Source organism: Rousettus aegyptiacus, unplaced genomic scaffold (genome assembly GCF_014176215.1).
Source record: "Rousettus aegyptiacus isolate mRouAeg1 unplaced genomic scaffold, mRouAeg1.p scaffold_m13_p_4, whole genome shotgun sequence".
Classification (NCBI taxonomy): domain Eukaryota; kingdom Metazoa; phylum Chordata; class Mammalia; order Chiroptera; family Pteropodidae; genus Rousettus; species Rousettus aegyptiacus.
In genome coordinates this window covers 126,386,692-126,403,436 of record NW_023416307.1, presented here as the reverse complement: position 1 = coordinate 126,403,436, position 16,745 = coordinate 126,386,692, and the positions used below count along the sequence as shown (strand labels likewise).

The following is a 16,745-nucleotide window of genomic DNA, read 5'->3' as shown; positions in this document are numbered from 1 at the left end:
TAGCATGGGATGTGCACACAAAGAGGAAGTGAGGGGGTAACATTTGGCCTCTGATAGGCTTTGATGTAGGCTTCCAGAAAGTTATATTTTCCCCGTGGTTTCCACAGGAAAATGCAGAGTAACTTTGCAACAAAAGTATGGCTCTAACGTAATACAGGGGGAAAAAATGTAACGAGGTATTAAAATGCAATACTGTTAGTCTGAAAATACAAAACAGGTCAGGACTGCTACTGATGTTGCATACTGGTTTCTGTTTTCTGAACAGGACCTTATTAGATCGAAGGCCTGGTTACCACATAGCTATTATCAGTACCACCCTCCTGCCCGCCCCCCTCCGCGCATACTCACTGCAGATTTAATAAAGACCAAACCTGCCTCAATGACTTACCCAGAGGGGCTTCTTGAACTTGGTCTGGAAATTTAAAACTGGGGAAAAGCAAAGCCAGTTCTCGGCTGGCATCTTCTCCATCTCGGCTTCCATGGACCGCATTAAAGGGCATCTCTGTGCCGTACTGAGCACGGAGACTGGAAACATTGGCAAAATGTACAAGACACAATTGTTTCATTTGAAAAGAAATGTTTTTCTCTCTGGCAACATGGTCACCAGCTACCAATCAGCACCCTGTGTTTCTGTAAAATGGCTTTCTCTCTGTTGGAAATGCCAAGAACAACAGCCAGGAGGGTAGTAGCTGACATCTACCCCGCCGTGGCGGTGTTCTGGGCATGTTGCCGGGTGCTTCACATCCATGCTCTTATTTCATTTGCATGGCCGCGCTGGGAGGGAGACTGTCATGAGCCCCAGTTTACAGATGCATGAGTCACAGTGTATCCCAGAAGCTGCCATTTTGTCGCTGTTACAGCTGAGGCTGGCATTCTGCCAAGGGCTTGATTCGGTTTGCATGGTTAATGCCCCAGGAACCCTATGAGTTGATGCTGGTGTTGCTAGGACTTCTGGTATGTCAAGCTCTGCCCTAAGCAACACACACACACACACACACACACACACACACACACACACATTCATTTAATCTGCATATCAATGTCTGGGGCAGGTCTGACACTACAGCACTCATTTTTTAGATGAGGAAATCAAGGCATAGCGAGATGAAAGCTGGCCCCAGGTCACATAGTAAGAGGAAAAAGAGAGATTCCGAAAGCTGTGCACTGTACGGCCTCCCCTGTTAGATGCTCATATCCCCATTTTACAGATGAGAGAATTGAGGCTCAGGGAAGGGAGTATGTGGTAACCTAAGATCTGAGCACTGGGCTTTTCTTTCACTGCCTCATATGTGAATGTTCCCGGCCCCTTACAACTACAAGGTACAATCTCGATTACTTGGTCTCTTGCTAATTTCTTTCCTATTGGCTGGCCTCTCTCATTTTCAAAGAAAAGACCTAGTGAATTTGGCATTGGTGGTGTCAGGCTAGATAACACACAAGGGCAAGGAGCAGACCTTGCCCCTAGCACAGTATGCAGAACAGGGTGCTCATACTGGGTAGGGGTGCAGAGGGTTGAGTCTACAATGCATATTCCTAGGTCCTAACCAGAGTTTCTGACATGGCAGGCCTGGGTAGGGCCCTGGAATCTGTACTTCCTGGATAAGTGTTGAAGGTAGTCCTGGGACCATACTACAGGACCCTCTGGCTACAGAAAGAACAGTGAGGACTGGACCCAGCCTCAGCCTTTGGAAGAGGGCAGAGCAGGGGAGGGGGCAGCAAGGAGGCAGATCACAGGAGGCACTCAGTGAAGGGCTGGGGACTGGATCAGAGAGTGAGAATGACAGGATCTCCTCAAATACATAACAAAGAGGTCAGGGGCTCCCCAAATTTATAACAAAGAGGGAGCTTCATGGCCATCAGAGAGCCCTCTGTGTTACCCATGATTCTGGGCTAAGCATCGAGCAGGGCTCTCTGCTTCCTTGGATGCAGGTTTTGAGATAAATGAAGGGACCACAGCTGGTGACATCACCTGTCAGGCTGCTTCATCCTTGCCACATTGGGGTCACAGGGTCCCATGAGGGTTCGCCAGGCGGTGACAACGTCCTCAGTGCCCTCAGTCCTGGTGAGGATCAGAAGGCGACTTGGTCCACTGCACATGTGATGTACCAGCTTCTCATATGCCTCCTGAAACATGGAAGAGAAACAGGGACCCAGGGGAGGGGCCCTGGGCCTGCAGAGGCTCAGCTGGCTCATCCCACCCACAGGATGGGAGGGATCTGTGAGCAGCCTTGCCACCAGCCAGCATGGCTGTGGAGGGAGCCAGGGAGGGGTGGTGGTGATGTCCCACCACACCCAGAGAACCCAGACATAAGTTAAAGGCAGAAAGATGAGACTTTGGGTTGACTCATTTTTTTGGTTGAACATGAGACTATAATAGATTACGTAGGAGCATTTGAAAGACCACATATACGGAATTCAGGTGGATGCTGAATAACCAAGGGGTGGGATGTAGTCGAGACTCTTTTTAAGTGCCTTGCGAGCCTTCCCCCTTCTTCATGTAACAGCCTTCTGCTTTTCCTTCAGGGAACAACCCTTCCCCATTTCACTGGGTCTTAGTCTGGCTGACAACCAGAACGCCTAACCACCCCCACCACCACCCCAATCCCAGCCCATACACACACACACACCTCACCTGGGAGGTATGGCCTGACCCAAGCTAGGCCAACCAGACCCTCCCTCCCAAGTAGGTGAGTCATACGCAGACAAATAGAGAGGGGCTAAACCTAGTTCTCCAAAGCAGCATCTGAAATGACTGTTCATGAGGGTTTGCTCCTGAGACCCCTAAAACTGTCTTGATTCTTCTTCTCCCCAACATCTTCTTGTTCAACTCTTCCTTCAATTCTCTCCCTTCAACTCTGGGAGTTATGGAATATTGTTCCAATAAATTCCTGTTTCATTACTTAAGGTAGAATCAAAATCTCCTCCTTGTAACCAAAGAACTTATACCCGGTACAGCCTATAATGATTGAGAGAACAAGATTCACAGCCCTCTTCCTGTTCATATTCTTGTTCTTCATAATACTCTATTTTGTCCCAAACTAATATCAACCAATAAACATAATGTTGGAGAAAGAGAAGGAAGTGAGAATGTGTTGGATGTATGGAAGCAGATAAGCTGACCTCTCCGGCTCTGTGTTGGTAGAAGAGTCGCATTTCTGCCTCTGTCATAGTTCTCTCTTCGTTTGTTAAAATGTCAAACCCAGCTTCTTGGATCTGTAATTATATATATATATGTATAAATACACACACACACACACACACACACTATTCTAAAAGGTTAAATCAGGCACAAATTCTCATTTCAATGTGTTGAGGAGTAAAAGGTAATGGAAAACACCATGTTAAAAGCAGTGGATACCCTCATCATCATATCTGTCCCAATTCGATTTCAGATTTTTAATTTACTTAAATGGAGTTTTGGTGAAAACTCCTTAGAAGCCTTCTTTGCCTACTAGGACACTGCGGCACGATCCCCTGCCCCTGTTTTCCCACCAGAGAAGACATGAGGGCAGTTTAGGGTAAGTGTTCTCTCTCTTACCTTCATAATAATCTCATCAGTCTTTCCATGGACGACTGCATCTGGTTTAATGATTGCCAAGGTACAGGACTTCTCTGATGAAACTGCAATAAGTCGAGGATGGTGCTGTCAGACTCTGGGCTCCCAGGAGGCCATCTGCAGGGACCATGCAGCCTCCCACAGTTCCTTCTTCTGGCCTCTTATTTGTGCCCCTGCAGATCTAGACTCTAGTAGAAGCATGAGTCAGGCTCTCAACCTCAACCTGGCTGGAAGGGACAGAGATATGAAAGGGACAGAAACCTGGGAAGGAAGGAGTGGGGGAGGGGAGGGGAGAGAGATCCAAGACTACTCAGGAACAGAAACCCAGAAATCCCGACAGAGTCAGCCTATGAGTGGGGGGAAGGGTGGGGGGAGCTGGAGCAGAGGCAGTGCAGGACTGGCCACTCTTGTCCTTTCCTGTCACCCTCTCATAATTTTTGACTTCTGACTGCTGTCTACTGTGTTCTCCTCTTACTCTACTGGCTTCTTTGCCAACTTTTCTTTTTGACTTTCCTGACTTGTAGCCAATAATGGCTCCCCTTGGCCCTGAGCCTACATGACTTTCAACACTAACACATTCTACCAAACTGCAGCATCAGTCTTCTCTGTCTCAGTTCAAATTCTCCTAAGAGAACACCAGATTGGCCAGCTTGCTGTGCGGAGTCAAGGCAGCAGCCATAGCTCACTGACCAGTCTCCTGACAGGCTGTCCTTTGGTCAGTGTCCATAGGTTCAACCATCTGTGGTGCTGAGGAAGGTGCCACATGATTGTCGCCCACTGCTCAGGCCCACAGAAGCCGTAGTGAGCCCTGTGTCCACTCCATGAGCTCACCCCTGTTGTGTTCCTATTTCCACATACCTGGCTTTGGTGGGCTACCTACACTTCCCACAGATTTTGTATCCCCACAGCCTATTTTTTGTTCTCAACTTTTACACTGGTTGCATTGCAATGAAACTTGACAATATCTGCATCTGAGGAGGACCTCCCACTCTGAAAATCTCAAAAATATGTGAATCATTTTAAGCAACAAACCTATTCATTTTCTCTGAGTATTATTTCTAACATCCTATGAACACTTAGACTTTAAGAGACTCTTACAGTAAGTTTCCTTATAAATTGAGCAATGAGTGAGAACAGCTAGAAGTGTAAGGTGAGAAGGGAAGAGGCTAGACCAGGGGCCTGGAGAACTCCAGGTAGAAAAGGGAGCAAAAGAAACGAAGCCAGTGAAGACAAAGCTGTGGAAAGGCCAGAGATATAGAAAGAAAATGAGAAAGGTTATGAAACCAAGAGAGAAGAGGGTTTTGAGAAAGAAGACATTTTGACAACATCCACATCTACAGGATGACGCCATAGGATATAACTGGAAATTGCCCCTTGGATTTGGCACAAAGAAGGTCACTGGTGCCCTGGTGAGCATCAGTTTCGGGGGGAGCAGGCGCAGAGGCCAGATCAGCAAGTCAGGGCAGGAGCAGAAGGTCTTTCTTGGGGGCTGCCAATTTTTTGGGGAGGTGGGCCAAGGAGTATAGGAAAAGTTCAAGAAGCTCAGCGTGAAGGAGAGGAAGGCTATGGGCAAGGACGGGTTTTGTGTTTTCTAGGTGGAGAGACTTGATTTGAGGGAGGGCAGAAAGGAGATAATTCAAAAAGGAGGTGACGAATGTTTCCTGTAGAAGCCAAATCGATGGTTTTTCTTTGCACACTTGAAGTTTTTTGGTTTTCTAAACTGGGCCTCTTTCTTTGTTAGAATCCAACTCAGAAAGTCCTGAATATCACACACACAAATAAACTGCCTTTCTCCTTTACGCAATAATCAAAATCTTCCTTCTCTTTCCGGCTCAGTTCCTGAACTTAGTCCTGGCTTTCCCTGGCCTCAGCCATCTTCCCAGTAACAGCATTGCTAACTTCCGGCTACTCTTCATGCCGTCAGATCAAGTTGTTCCTCTCACAGTGGAGGTTCGGGAGGAACTGTGATACCCAGGCGTACAGAACCCGTGAGCTGATTCTTGGAAGACGAGGGGAAGAGGATGCAGGGCTGTGGGTGTGTGGATGGGGGAAGGTGTTCAGTACAGCTGACTTTCTGACGCTTCAGGGAAAAAAAAAGGTGAAAAAAAGAAACATGCTCTTTAGCTCAGATAAGCACCAGCATCATTACTTCACATTATTAGTGTCACTACTTTCCATTGTATTAAGTGGAGCTTTTCCTGACGCCTGGTAATTGCCACGAAAGTCACACTTGTTATATTTGAACATGATCAGAAAGCTGTGACGAGTGCCCAAGATGCCATTAAAGGGAAGAAGGGAGATCTGACATGGTATGTTTGAAGTCGGGTGACGGGAGACAGACAGTTTTACAGTTAATCTTCCCAGAGTTCAGATTGCTCAGCAAGCTGATCACTCACATATATTTTTGAAAACACATCAAATCTGAGTCTGCTTTGCCTTTTTGCCTTGCTCGTTGGCTCTACACTCACCCACGTCCTCATCTTCACCACCGTCCTTTTCATGAGAAAGACGTTCCTCTTCATCAGAAAGAGCCTCATCTTTAATCTAGTATAGATTGGTCATGAACAGAAAGCAGTCAGCTAATTAAAATCACCACACAGACTTTTAAAAACCTGAAGAAACCCAAAAAGTAAAGGTCCAAAATATAAGAGCCAAAAAAAGAGGGTCAAGATGGTCAGTTTTGGAAACTACGAGATCCTTTTTCATGGTTGGGTAATGGAGGGGAGTGAGAACGTTCAGAGACAGAGAAATCCATGCTGATCTTAAGGTTTGGATTCTTTCTGTTTTCACAAGCATCGAGCAGATACTAAGGAGAAAGAAAGACAAAATAGAGAGTTGGCGAGAAGACAGTAGAAGAATTGAAATGCAAGGAAATATTAAGCGACTAGCTACGCAGTACAGGGAGGTAGTAAAGAGGGAGCTCATTTTCTCTTGGAAGAGGCAGAGAATTTGTGATTGTCTTTCCTGGAGGCTGCCAATTTTCTGGGATCAAATATGATTTGTTTTTAATCCAGTCTATCAAAATAGGCCTTTGCTATTTGGAATTGAATATGAAAACGTGAACAATGAACATTAAACAATGGTTAGGCTCTTTTGGCAGATGTTCAAAGCACCAGGAAACACCTCTCTCTACCTAAGGTGTGTCACTTTTCAGAGGCAGCTGATTCTTTGCCTGTGTGATCACGGAAATAACTTGTTAAAATCTCAAGTCATGCTGACCCTATTTCTCATGGTCACGACAGAGCTTAATTTCAAAATTTAAGGCATGAACCCTCTAAAATCTGAAGTTAAACTTTCAAGAAGGTGAGGTGGGGACGGCAGGTCACCAGGAGAGATTTCACCCTGAGGCTGCACTTCTCCTATCCGCTATGTGATTCCATAATTTTATTCTTCTTTCCGAGTTCATTGTCAGTGATCCAGAAACCTCTGTTGCAAGTTGAAGTGGGAGATGCAAGGCAAATGGATAAAAGAAGTTAAAGTGTTCTGGATGAAGGGGGTGACTTTTTAAAAGAAGGCTTCAAGATGCGTGCATATCATAGTGGGCATAGCACTTGCTCTCCCCTGAACTCTTAGTGAGGACCCAGGTGAGCATTTAGTGAAGCTTCCAGCTGACCGCTCCAGGAAAATTAGTTGGAGAAGGGGAGGGAATGGCTGGCCTTTCCCCAGCAGCACACCTGTGAGTCTGCTGCTCACAAAAGTGACCTCCTTACCACTTTCCGTTCTCCGCCTTCAGTCAACAACTTCTTTTCAGCCTCCAGCTGGTCTAGGATGGTTTTCTGCAGCAGTGGGGCATTTGCTCCTCTAACCACAGCCACCAGTTCTCCTCCCTGGAATGCAGGACAAATGTGCTGTTCGAGCCACATGAAACCCTCTTCCCAGATATTAATCTCTTTCAAGGCCAGTGAGAGTGTCCAAGAGCTTTGTTTAGCAGTGTGCCCAAGGTCAAGGTTCACAGCCTCCACCCCTCCTCTGCCTTCTACCCCATGCCCCCTGCTTTCCAAATGTCTTTCAGAGCAACAGGGAGTTAGTTAAGAGAGGGAGAGGGCACACTAGGTTGTGAGTTACTCAGTGTGGCCTACATGCGACTCATTCACACAACAAATACCTACTGAGCACTTACTCTGCCAAGCACCAGACAGAGTCAAAGAATATGAACACTAAACATGAAAAGACATAGTCGCCACTCCCAGGGAATGGGGAGCTGGATGGGCAGAGAGGTGGTCATGTCAAAGAAACAATTACAATAGAACAAGACCATTGCTTTAATAGGAGAATGTGCAGGATTCTTAGAATTTGGAGCAAGACTCGATTCCCAACTCTGTCTGGGGTAGTCAGGTGGAGGTGGTATTTGGGGTGAACTTCAACTTCCTGCTTCAACTTTTTCAGCAGTCTCTATACATATTACTCAGGAAGGAGTGATCTAGAGAGGGAGAAGTTCACGTAGAGTGGGTCCCCCTCCGTGTCCACCCACCTTGCTGAACCCCCACAGGGCAAGCGATTGTGATGGAGCCTGCTGGCTGGGCACATGTCCCAACACAGCTGATTATGATGATGCTTTAATCACTACAGGCTCAAGCAAGCAAACCACGTAGTAATGATCCCTTTGTACAACTGTTCCTTGATGTCAGTTTGGCTGGGGGCACATTCATCTCACCTCCTTCCCGTTTCTCCTTCCTGCTTCCACCCATGTTTCATCATATAACTTCAGTCTCCCTACTAAAATCCAAGGCTCAAATAATGTTTTATCATGAACTTCCAATTTCTAATACTTGCAGTGCTGAGGGCAGGAGCCCAAAGCTTTCCAAACTAAAGAACCCTGGCCTGTCTATCAGGCGGCCTGGGGGATGTAGGGGAGGCCCAGTTGCTCTGATGTATGATGAGAGGCTGAACCAGGCCAGGAGGAGCATATCGGGCATTGCCTTCAGGGTTTGGCAGGTGACCTAAACCTAGGAAGCCAGGTGTGACAGTGGACCCTAAGGGTCATGGAGCAGAGCATGGATGTCACACACAGAGACATCCAAATGAACTTCAAAACACTGAACCACTTGGCTTTCCTCAACGGTCCCTCTCTTTTCTGACATTCTATAAATATATCTTCATGTTTTATGATTAAATAAAAGCGAATGCAGAGCTTGTCCACCCCACAAAGGAGTGCTTGCGTTCGCTGGACGTTCCCTTCTATGAAGCAGAGGATAGAAAGCTTGAAACTCTGCTCTCTGAGAGTGAAATCTCAGTCAAGAGTGTTTGAGAGCCAGAAGGAGCATGTGCATTTGATGACTCCTATTCTGTATAGCCGGTCAGGAAGTCCGCCCAAGCCCAGAGCGGTCTGGGAGTTATGCCATCCACCGCTTGCTGCCAGCAAGCAGTCCCCTCGGACCACCATCCCAGTCAAGGGCCTGCATTACCATCACTTAAGGACACTGTTCTCAGCCAAAATAAAGACGGCCAAGGAGAAAACCACATGACTCGTCTGAACCAGCGAGGCTCCCTGGTGATGCCCAGTGAGAATTAATGCCAGTGAGACTCATCTATCTGAATGCCAGTGATTTGCAACCATCAAATACTTCTGCTTCTGAAAATGTACTTACTGCGTAAAACAGAAAGGTCGGCTCACACCTCCCACGGTATTTTTCGAGGACATCAAGACTGTCTGCCTCTGCCTAAAGAAAACAAGCCGTCAGCAGGACCCTGGGGCACAGCATGCACGGGGGCATGATGGCAGGAGAACCGCACAGGACAATCCACACACACGCACATACACACACACACAACACCACACACACCACACCACACACACACATACCACACTCACACACACCACACCACACCACACACACACACACAACACCACACACACACATACCACACACACACACACCACACACACACCACACCACACCACACACACACACCACACACCACACCACACACCACACACACACACCACACACACACCACACCACACACACACACACCACACGCCACACCACACCACACCACACCACACACACACACACCACCACACACACACACCACACCACACACCACACACACACATACCACATTCACACACTCCACACCACATCAGACACACACACACCACACCACACATACCACACCACACACACCACCACATCACCCACCACACACACACCCACACCACACACACACACACACACACACCACACACACATACATACATACACACCCACACACCACACACACACCACCACACACACACAACACCACACCACACACACCACACCACACACACACCACACCACACACACACCACACCACACCACACACACACACCACACACCACACCACACCACACACACACACCACACACACACACCACACACACACCACACACACATCACACACACACCACACACCACACCACACCACACACACACACACACCACACACACATACATACATACACACCCACACACCACACACATCACACCACACACACACACCACACCACACACACACTACACCACACACACATACCACACTCATTCACGCACGTGCACACACACCACACCACACATACCACACACCACAAACACAATGACCGCCCTCCTCAGGTGAAACCCTGGCTTGCTCTCATGCTTCTCCTTTTATTGTTTTTTCATCAGAATCATAAAAAACTGTCCTCTCAACATATTGGCAAAAATTGTTGGCAGTGTACTTTTAAGAAGAAAATGAGGCGCAAGCAACGGTTTCTCCTGCTCCCCACCTAGCTGCTCCTTCACTGACATGGTCGCTGCCAGGATGGGCAGGGCGGCCGCAGCGGGGGCGGGGCATGTCCTCCATGAGGAACCCCGTGCATGGGCATAGCGACTCCCCGCCCAGGCATTTCCTGCACACATTCCACAGAAGTGTCAAAACTGATGCCTAAGGGAGGAAGGGCAAAGCCCTCGAAGCCAAACTTGTTGTGAGATTAGCGTGAGGTTTATCTTCTCCCGTGTTCCATCTATGAGCCTCAAAGTCTATGCAGCATATCTCTTACACACTTCTATGGAATTTCTTCCCATTTCCATACATTAATCCAAGTAAATGTTTGCACAAAGTTCCCCTTGATGGAGCAGAGGATGGAAATCTTGAAACCCTGTGCTCTGAAAGTGAAACTTCAGCGTTCACAGCTTTGCGAGCCAAGAAGGAGCACAGGCACTCGAGTGACACGTGTTCCCAGTCTGCGTGCAGCGTCAGAGACCGCCCCAGCCTGAGCGACGGCCAGCGACGCGGGCGTAGAGTAGGAATCTTCGTCTCTAGAGGAATTATGAAGCATCAGACTGATAACAGAAAAATCCGCAGCTGGTGCCTTCTCAACGATCTGTAAAAAGGCAGCTCACACTTCCTGTTCCTGTTTTTAAATGTTTTAACAATGTTATATGACATTCTGCTGAGAGAGGTCTCACCAGGGCAAAATGCAGAAGGTCCAGGCCAACCTCGATCCTCATCTTCTGGAACAGGCTCACCACGGGTCTGCAGGGGCCACACCAGCCTTGATAGACGTCAACAACTGTTTGGGACCAAGAAGCAGGAACGTTCAGTGAGCATCACTGCCCACCATGTCAGGCCAAATTCATCCTGGTGCATTTTAATCCCCTCAGATGGATATTTGTTGGTAGGGATATTAATGGTCACAGGCATTTATTATCCCATCAGACTATGAACAAGCATGGAAACACAGCTATTCCTCATGCTTAGGAACTCAGTGTTCTGAATTTTAAACATAAAGAAGTAAATAGAGTGAAGAATCATTTTCTTAGCATGGACTTTAAGGAATTTTCAGGCTACACTCATGGTCAGGCCTAGCCCAGAATGGCCGTCAATAAATATTTGAGTTGGACTGAAACCATGGAGTCTAAAAAGAAGAAGTCACTGTAGGTGACCTGTTAATCAACTATTAGCTACTTTGATAATAAACACAGCTTTGGCCTTTCCCCTTGATGAATTGAAAGCCCCTTGCTTAGGGTAAAAGAGAGTTGTATTTACTCTATACAATCAACACTGTTTTCCTGGAAAGTGGACCTAATAGAGATGTAGGTGGAAACTTGGATATCTTTTTCTTCTTTGGTCCCGATCGGTAGAGTGTGCCGGGGCTGGGTGTGCAGGAACATCTCGTCTGCCCTCCACGATAAGGCCTGTAAGGAAGCTAGGCCAGCTCATGAGCACTGATACATACGGGATCATGAAGATACAGCAAGTGCTAAATTGGGATGTACCCATGGTCACATTTTAAAGAAAGGATGTCCTCCAAAACCCTCCACACTCAGACATCACGCCAAGTCCACACAGGTGGGCATTTCCGTTCAGCAGCTAGCATGGCACGACCACAGAGAGATAATGTAGACCCTGTATATAAACCATCAGGTCTGTCAAAACCTCACAGCATGCAGTTTGTGATTTAATTTTTCACGTTTTTCCCATAATGTGAGAACTATGAATAAAACACGATATAAATTATCATTAGTAAAATCGGCATAGACTCTGGCAGCACAGGACTGTACTAATCAGGGAAGGAAGGCTTCCCAGTGGAGGGGTGACTTGCATTGGGCATTGTGGGAAATGCCAGGCTTTGATGGGCAGAGAGGGAGGCCATGGTGGAAGCATGGGCAGCCAGGCACAGGTGGGGGGTTCAGGGGCAGCACGCTGGACCAGACCTGCCTGGGGGCAGGCCGTGGGAAGTGGTGGTAGAGACCACTGAGAGAGTGTGGAATGTGGGTTTGTGGAGTCTCATCCTGATTTCCTAGGAAATAAGGAATCACAGTAAGTTTTAGAAAGGAGAGGAAGCTAATAATAATAATAATAATAATAATAATAATAATAATAGTATAGATTATATGCTGAGCTGCAAGGGGGCAACTGAACTTCACCTTTCTCTAAAAACAAACAAACAAAATCAGACAATGAAATGCATATTATTATCCCACTATAGAAATGAAAAAACTGAAGTTCAAAATGATAAAGTTACTGACCCATGGTAAAAAAATAAAAATTCTCAAGCAGTAGAACCAAATTTTGAACCCAGGTTTATCTGATGCCATAACCCAACTCTTTCAGCTGCTCCAGGAAAGAAAGAAAGAAAGATGCACAAATTTAGGACTATTGGTTGGCTCCGCCCACCATCAGAGCTTGGCAGAGAAAGTGAGAACCAAACTGGGTATGGGAGGGGTGAGGAAGCCAGACATGGGGGCGGCAGTAGGGATGGGTGGCAAGGAACAGAGGAATCCATGGGATTTTGAAAGGGAAGTTGAAAGACTGGGCGTGAAAGTCATGTGGGTGTGCGAAGGACTCCACCTTTGAGCGTGGCAGAGAAAAAAAAATGGATGGAGGCAGGAAGAGACTGTTTGAAGGAGAAAAGTGAACTCGATTCTAGACACACTGTGTTTCCAGTGCCAACCAGAGACTCTAAGCAAGTGGCCCCAAAGGCAGCCAGGCACCAGCAGGGGCAGGAACAGGGTTTGGGCTCCTCGGCACCTGGGGTTGGGGTGAAGCCCTGGGTTTCTCTGAAGAAGACAACTTTGCAGTTGAGGTACTTGGGGGTTTCAATACACCAAATTAATGGGTGAGAAAGGCATTTGAGTCAAGCCAGAGAAAAATCTTTGAAGACTTAGAGGACTCTGTATCCAGGCCCACCAAGCCCCCGTGGAAGAAAATTGGGGCCCAGTTAGCTATAAATCTCCATGTAAGATTTGCATTGATAGTTTTGCCCAGTCATTTGTATCTGCTTCCTATCTCCTCTTGCACACCCTGGCTCCCCAAGGAGTGGTGTGAACAAAGGCACACTTCACACGTTACAGAGGGCAGGGACTAGAGAAGTGCATGAAGAGTTTGGTTCTGAAAGACAGGAAGCAAAACAGAGAGGATACCTGGAAGGAATGGTAGAGAAAACGAAAAAGGGCGTGTGTGTGTGTGTGTGTGTGTGTGTGTGTGTGTGTGTGTGTGTGGTGTACATGCGCGCGCGCATGCATGCACGAGTATATCTGAAGAGACTATTACATGTTGGAAGGCAGATGAAAGCAAGCTAACAGAAGGCAAGACTTCCAAGATGGTGGTTGACTTTGGAAGCAAATTTCTGCTGGCTCTAGAAAGAAGGACAAGCTTGTCTTGCTTGAGACTGCCTGAAGAGAAGGGGCAGACAAGCCTCTGCTGCCTTCCATCAACAGAGACTTTGCACAGCTTAGAGCAAGGTAGAGAGTCTACACACAATAGATGTTAGCTATGATCACATAGAGCAGATTCTCAAAAGTCGATGAGGTGGTAGTTTTCTTACTGTTGTTAAAAAAAAAAAAAAAAAAAGTTTCCCCTAGAGCCATGTTCTAGTTGCACAGACAAGGCACATGGACAAAACAGTTAAGACTTGACACCATCAAAAAAGCTTTGTAATTCTTCAAGTAGTAAAGTGTGGCAAGACTCCCACCCACACTACTGGATAAATGCAACCAGCATTTATTTAGCACCCACTCAGCCCCAGGCCTGGGCAAGTCAGTGACAGGTAGAGATGAAAAAACAATGCCACCTAATTTAAAATCTAGGGGGAAAGCCATGAGAGCCACCACATGGGGAATACCAAGCTAGGTGTATGCTGGGAGGCGGGGGTGGAGATGGAGTCCCAGCAAATGCCCTGGAGACTCCCAGGGAGAAGTGAGCACACAGAGGTTCAAGAAGGGTTTCATGCGGGGAGGCTGCTTTTGGGCTGGCCCTGGAAATGCGGAAGATTTCTACAGGTTGGGATGGGGCCATCTTCCAGACAGTAGGAACAGCATGCAGAAAAGCGAAGAAGGCGAAAACTTCGGGCATGTTCAGGAAACAGGTCGGAGCTCAGAACAACACCTCAGAGAACAGGTGATTATGGGTCTAGAAAGATAGATTGTGTCATAAGAGGTGGAGGGCAGTGACAACAGAGAGAGAGAGAAGAGCAGATATAAGCTGACCGAGCTAGTATATTGATGGAGAGAAGAACTGAGCAGATGCATATGCACAGAGAGAAATGGAGCCCACAGATATCTAGAGTAAATGAAAAAGAAAGAGGAATAGTGGGGGAGTGGGGTGTGGTAGGCAGCCTCTAAGATTCCTCCAGTGATTCTTGTCTCCAGGTATTTATGCCTTTGTGTACTCCCCTGCCCTAGAGTGTGGGCAGGGACTCTAGTGGCTGGCTTCTAAAAAATAAAATATGACAAACAATAGGATGTCACTTTTGAGACTGGGTTACAAAAAGACTATGAGTTTTACCTCTATCTCTCCCCCTTCTCACTCCCCCACTCCTTCCTCTCTCTCTCCCCTCCCCCCCTTCCTTCCTTCCACCTTCTAAGATCTGCCAAAGCTACATGACCAAGCTTGGAAACAAATTTGACAAAGCTGAGCCTTGACATTCCCTGTCTAACTTCTTAAATGCAATTTGGTGAGGAACCGTGAGCCAGAGGCACCCAGCTAAGCAACACCTGAATTCTGGACCCACAGAAACTGGGATAGTAAATGTTTATTGTTTTAAACCACTAAGTTTGGGGCTAGCAATAGGTAACTGACACAAGGAGGATGAGGACAAGGAGGATCAAGGACAGTGGCTGTGCTGTTTTCTAATGACTATGCATGCAGTTTCTAGTTCCAGTCCCTTGGGATAACTGGCTCTCTTTCCAGCCCTTGAGTTCCAAAGGATCGTGATATTCCTTCCAGGGCACTCCCGTTTTGTGACTCAGGTAATTAGAAGAAGGTTCAGTTTCTTAAAACCAAACAACACTTGAGTGTGACAAATCACCTCTAAAACAAAGGAACCCTGTTATCTGCCGGCAATGACTAGGTTCTTGTACTGAACTTAACAACAGGTGTTCAAGCCAGATATGTCTGTACAAAGAAATTACCTGGTTCTTTATTCATGAAAATCAAGGTTATAGGAAGATGGTGGTCATTACAGCTTTTCTCTTCATGATTTAATCTGTCACTTGGCAATTTTGAAAAGAATAGATCTAAAAAAATTATCTTAAATTACCAGTTACTCCTTTGGAACTGAGCATTTCTTCCCAAAGCTCCTGGGTGCTGATGTTGACCTAACATCAAAGAGGAACAAATACTGTATTACTGAGAACACTGATGTGGCGACAAGTTAATATATTTGCTCGATTCAGATTCTCTCTCTCTCTCACTCTCCCTCAATGAAATAGTTACAAATACAACTCGAGCTGTCCTCTTTCCCCACTCTTCTTTTTTTCCTCTCTCTTCCTGCCTCCTTCTCCAGGAACAATAAACACTATCTTAAGAAAATCTCAGATATTTTTAAGAAAGTAATTTTTACTTGTTACTTGTCCATGAACAATATATAAAGTTGTTTTGTGCCTTCAAATATATATAGATAGTAACATATTGAAGATTTTTTTTTGTCATTCGTATTTTCATTCAACATTAAGTTTTGACATTTTTATTTATGCACAGATACTTACTCGTTTTTTCTTTTTTGTCTGCTTATACATTTTATCGCTATAAATTATGTAGCTTGAAATAACAGAATAACGTGTTATGGTCCAATGAGTTTTGGCGAATGCGTACATCCATGTAACCACACTCCTATCACAGTACGGAACATTTCTATCACCCCAGAAAGTTCTCTCATGTCTCCTCCCGGTCACTGCCCACTCCTCACCCCAGGTAGTCACTGATCTTTCTGTCACAATGGACATGTTCTGCCTATTCTGAAACTTCATGTAAATTAAATAATACAGCATGTATTATTTTTAAGGATCCATCTGTGTAGTTGGGTCAGTAATTCATTTTTATTCTTAAGCAAATTCCATTGTATGACTATATTATAATTTGCTTGATGGATATTTGGATTACTTCCAATTTGGAGCTATTATGAATAAAAACTTATGACCATTCTTGTTAAATCTTATTGCATTTATGTTTTCCTTTCTCTTTGGTCAGTAAATACCTAGGAGTCAAGTTGCTAGGACATAGGGTAAATGTATGTTCAATGTAATAAGAAACTGCCCGCACTTCCCCTAAAGTGGTTGTACCATTTTAAACTTCCATTAGCAAAGTATTAGAGTTCTAGTTGCTCCACATTCACAGCAATATTTGAGGATGTCTTTTTTTTTTATTTTTATTTTTTAGCCACACTAATGGTAATATCGTGGTATCTCATTATAGCTGTAATCTCATTTTCCTGGTGACTAATAGT

The 16,745-nt window shown here is 46.0% G+C and overlaps 1 protein-coding gene across 4 annotated transcripts in view; it reads right to left on the bottom strand.

The window, feature by feature from the left end:
• The window catches only part of NME9 (NME/NM23 family member 9), a 42,997-nt gene that overhangs the window by 21,850 nt on the left and 4,402 nt on the right, over positions 1–16,745 (bottom strand). For all 4 annotated transcript variants that reach the window (XM_016151177.2, XM_016151174.2, XM_016151176.2 and 1 more), the window contains exons 3-11: positions 15,561–15,618; positions 10,987–11,090; positions 9,145–9,216; positions 7,267–7,383; positions 6,025–6,100; positions 3,539–3,621; positions 3,121–3,213; positions 1,970–2,124; positions 389–525 (exon numbers count right to left, since the gene is read on the bottom strand). In XM_016151177.2, the coding sequence (XP_016006663.2) occupies positions 389–525; positions 1,970–2,124; positions 3,121–3,213; positions 3,539–3,621; positions 6,025–6,100; positions 7,267–7,383; positions 9,145–9,216; positions 10,987–11,090; positions 15,561–15,618 (895 nt within the window). The remainder of the gene's footprint in view (positions 1–388; positions 526–1,969; positions 2,125–3,120; positions 3,214–3,538; positions 3,622–6,024; positions 6,101–7,266; positions 7,384–9,144; positions 9,217–10,986; positions 11,091–15,560; positions 15,619–16,745) is intronic.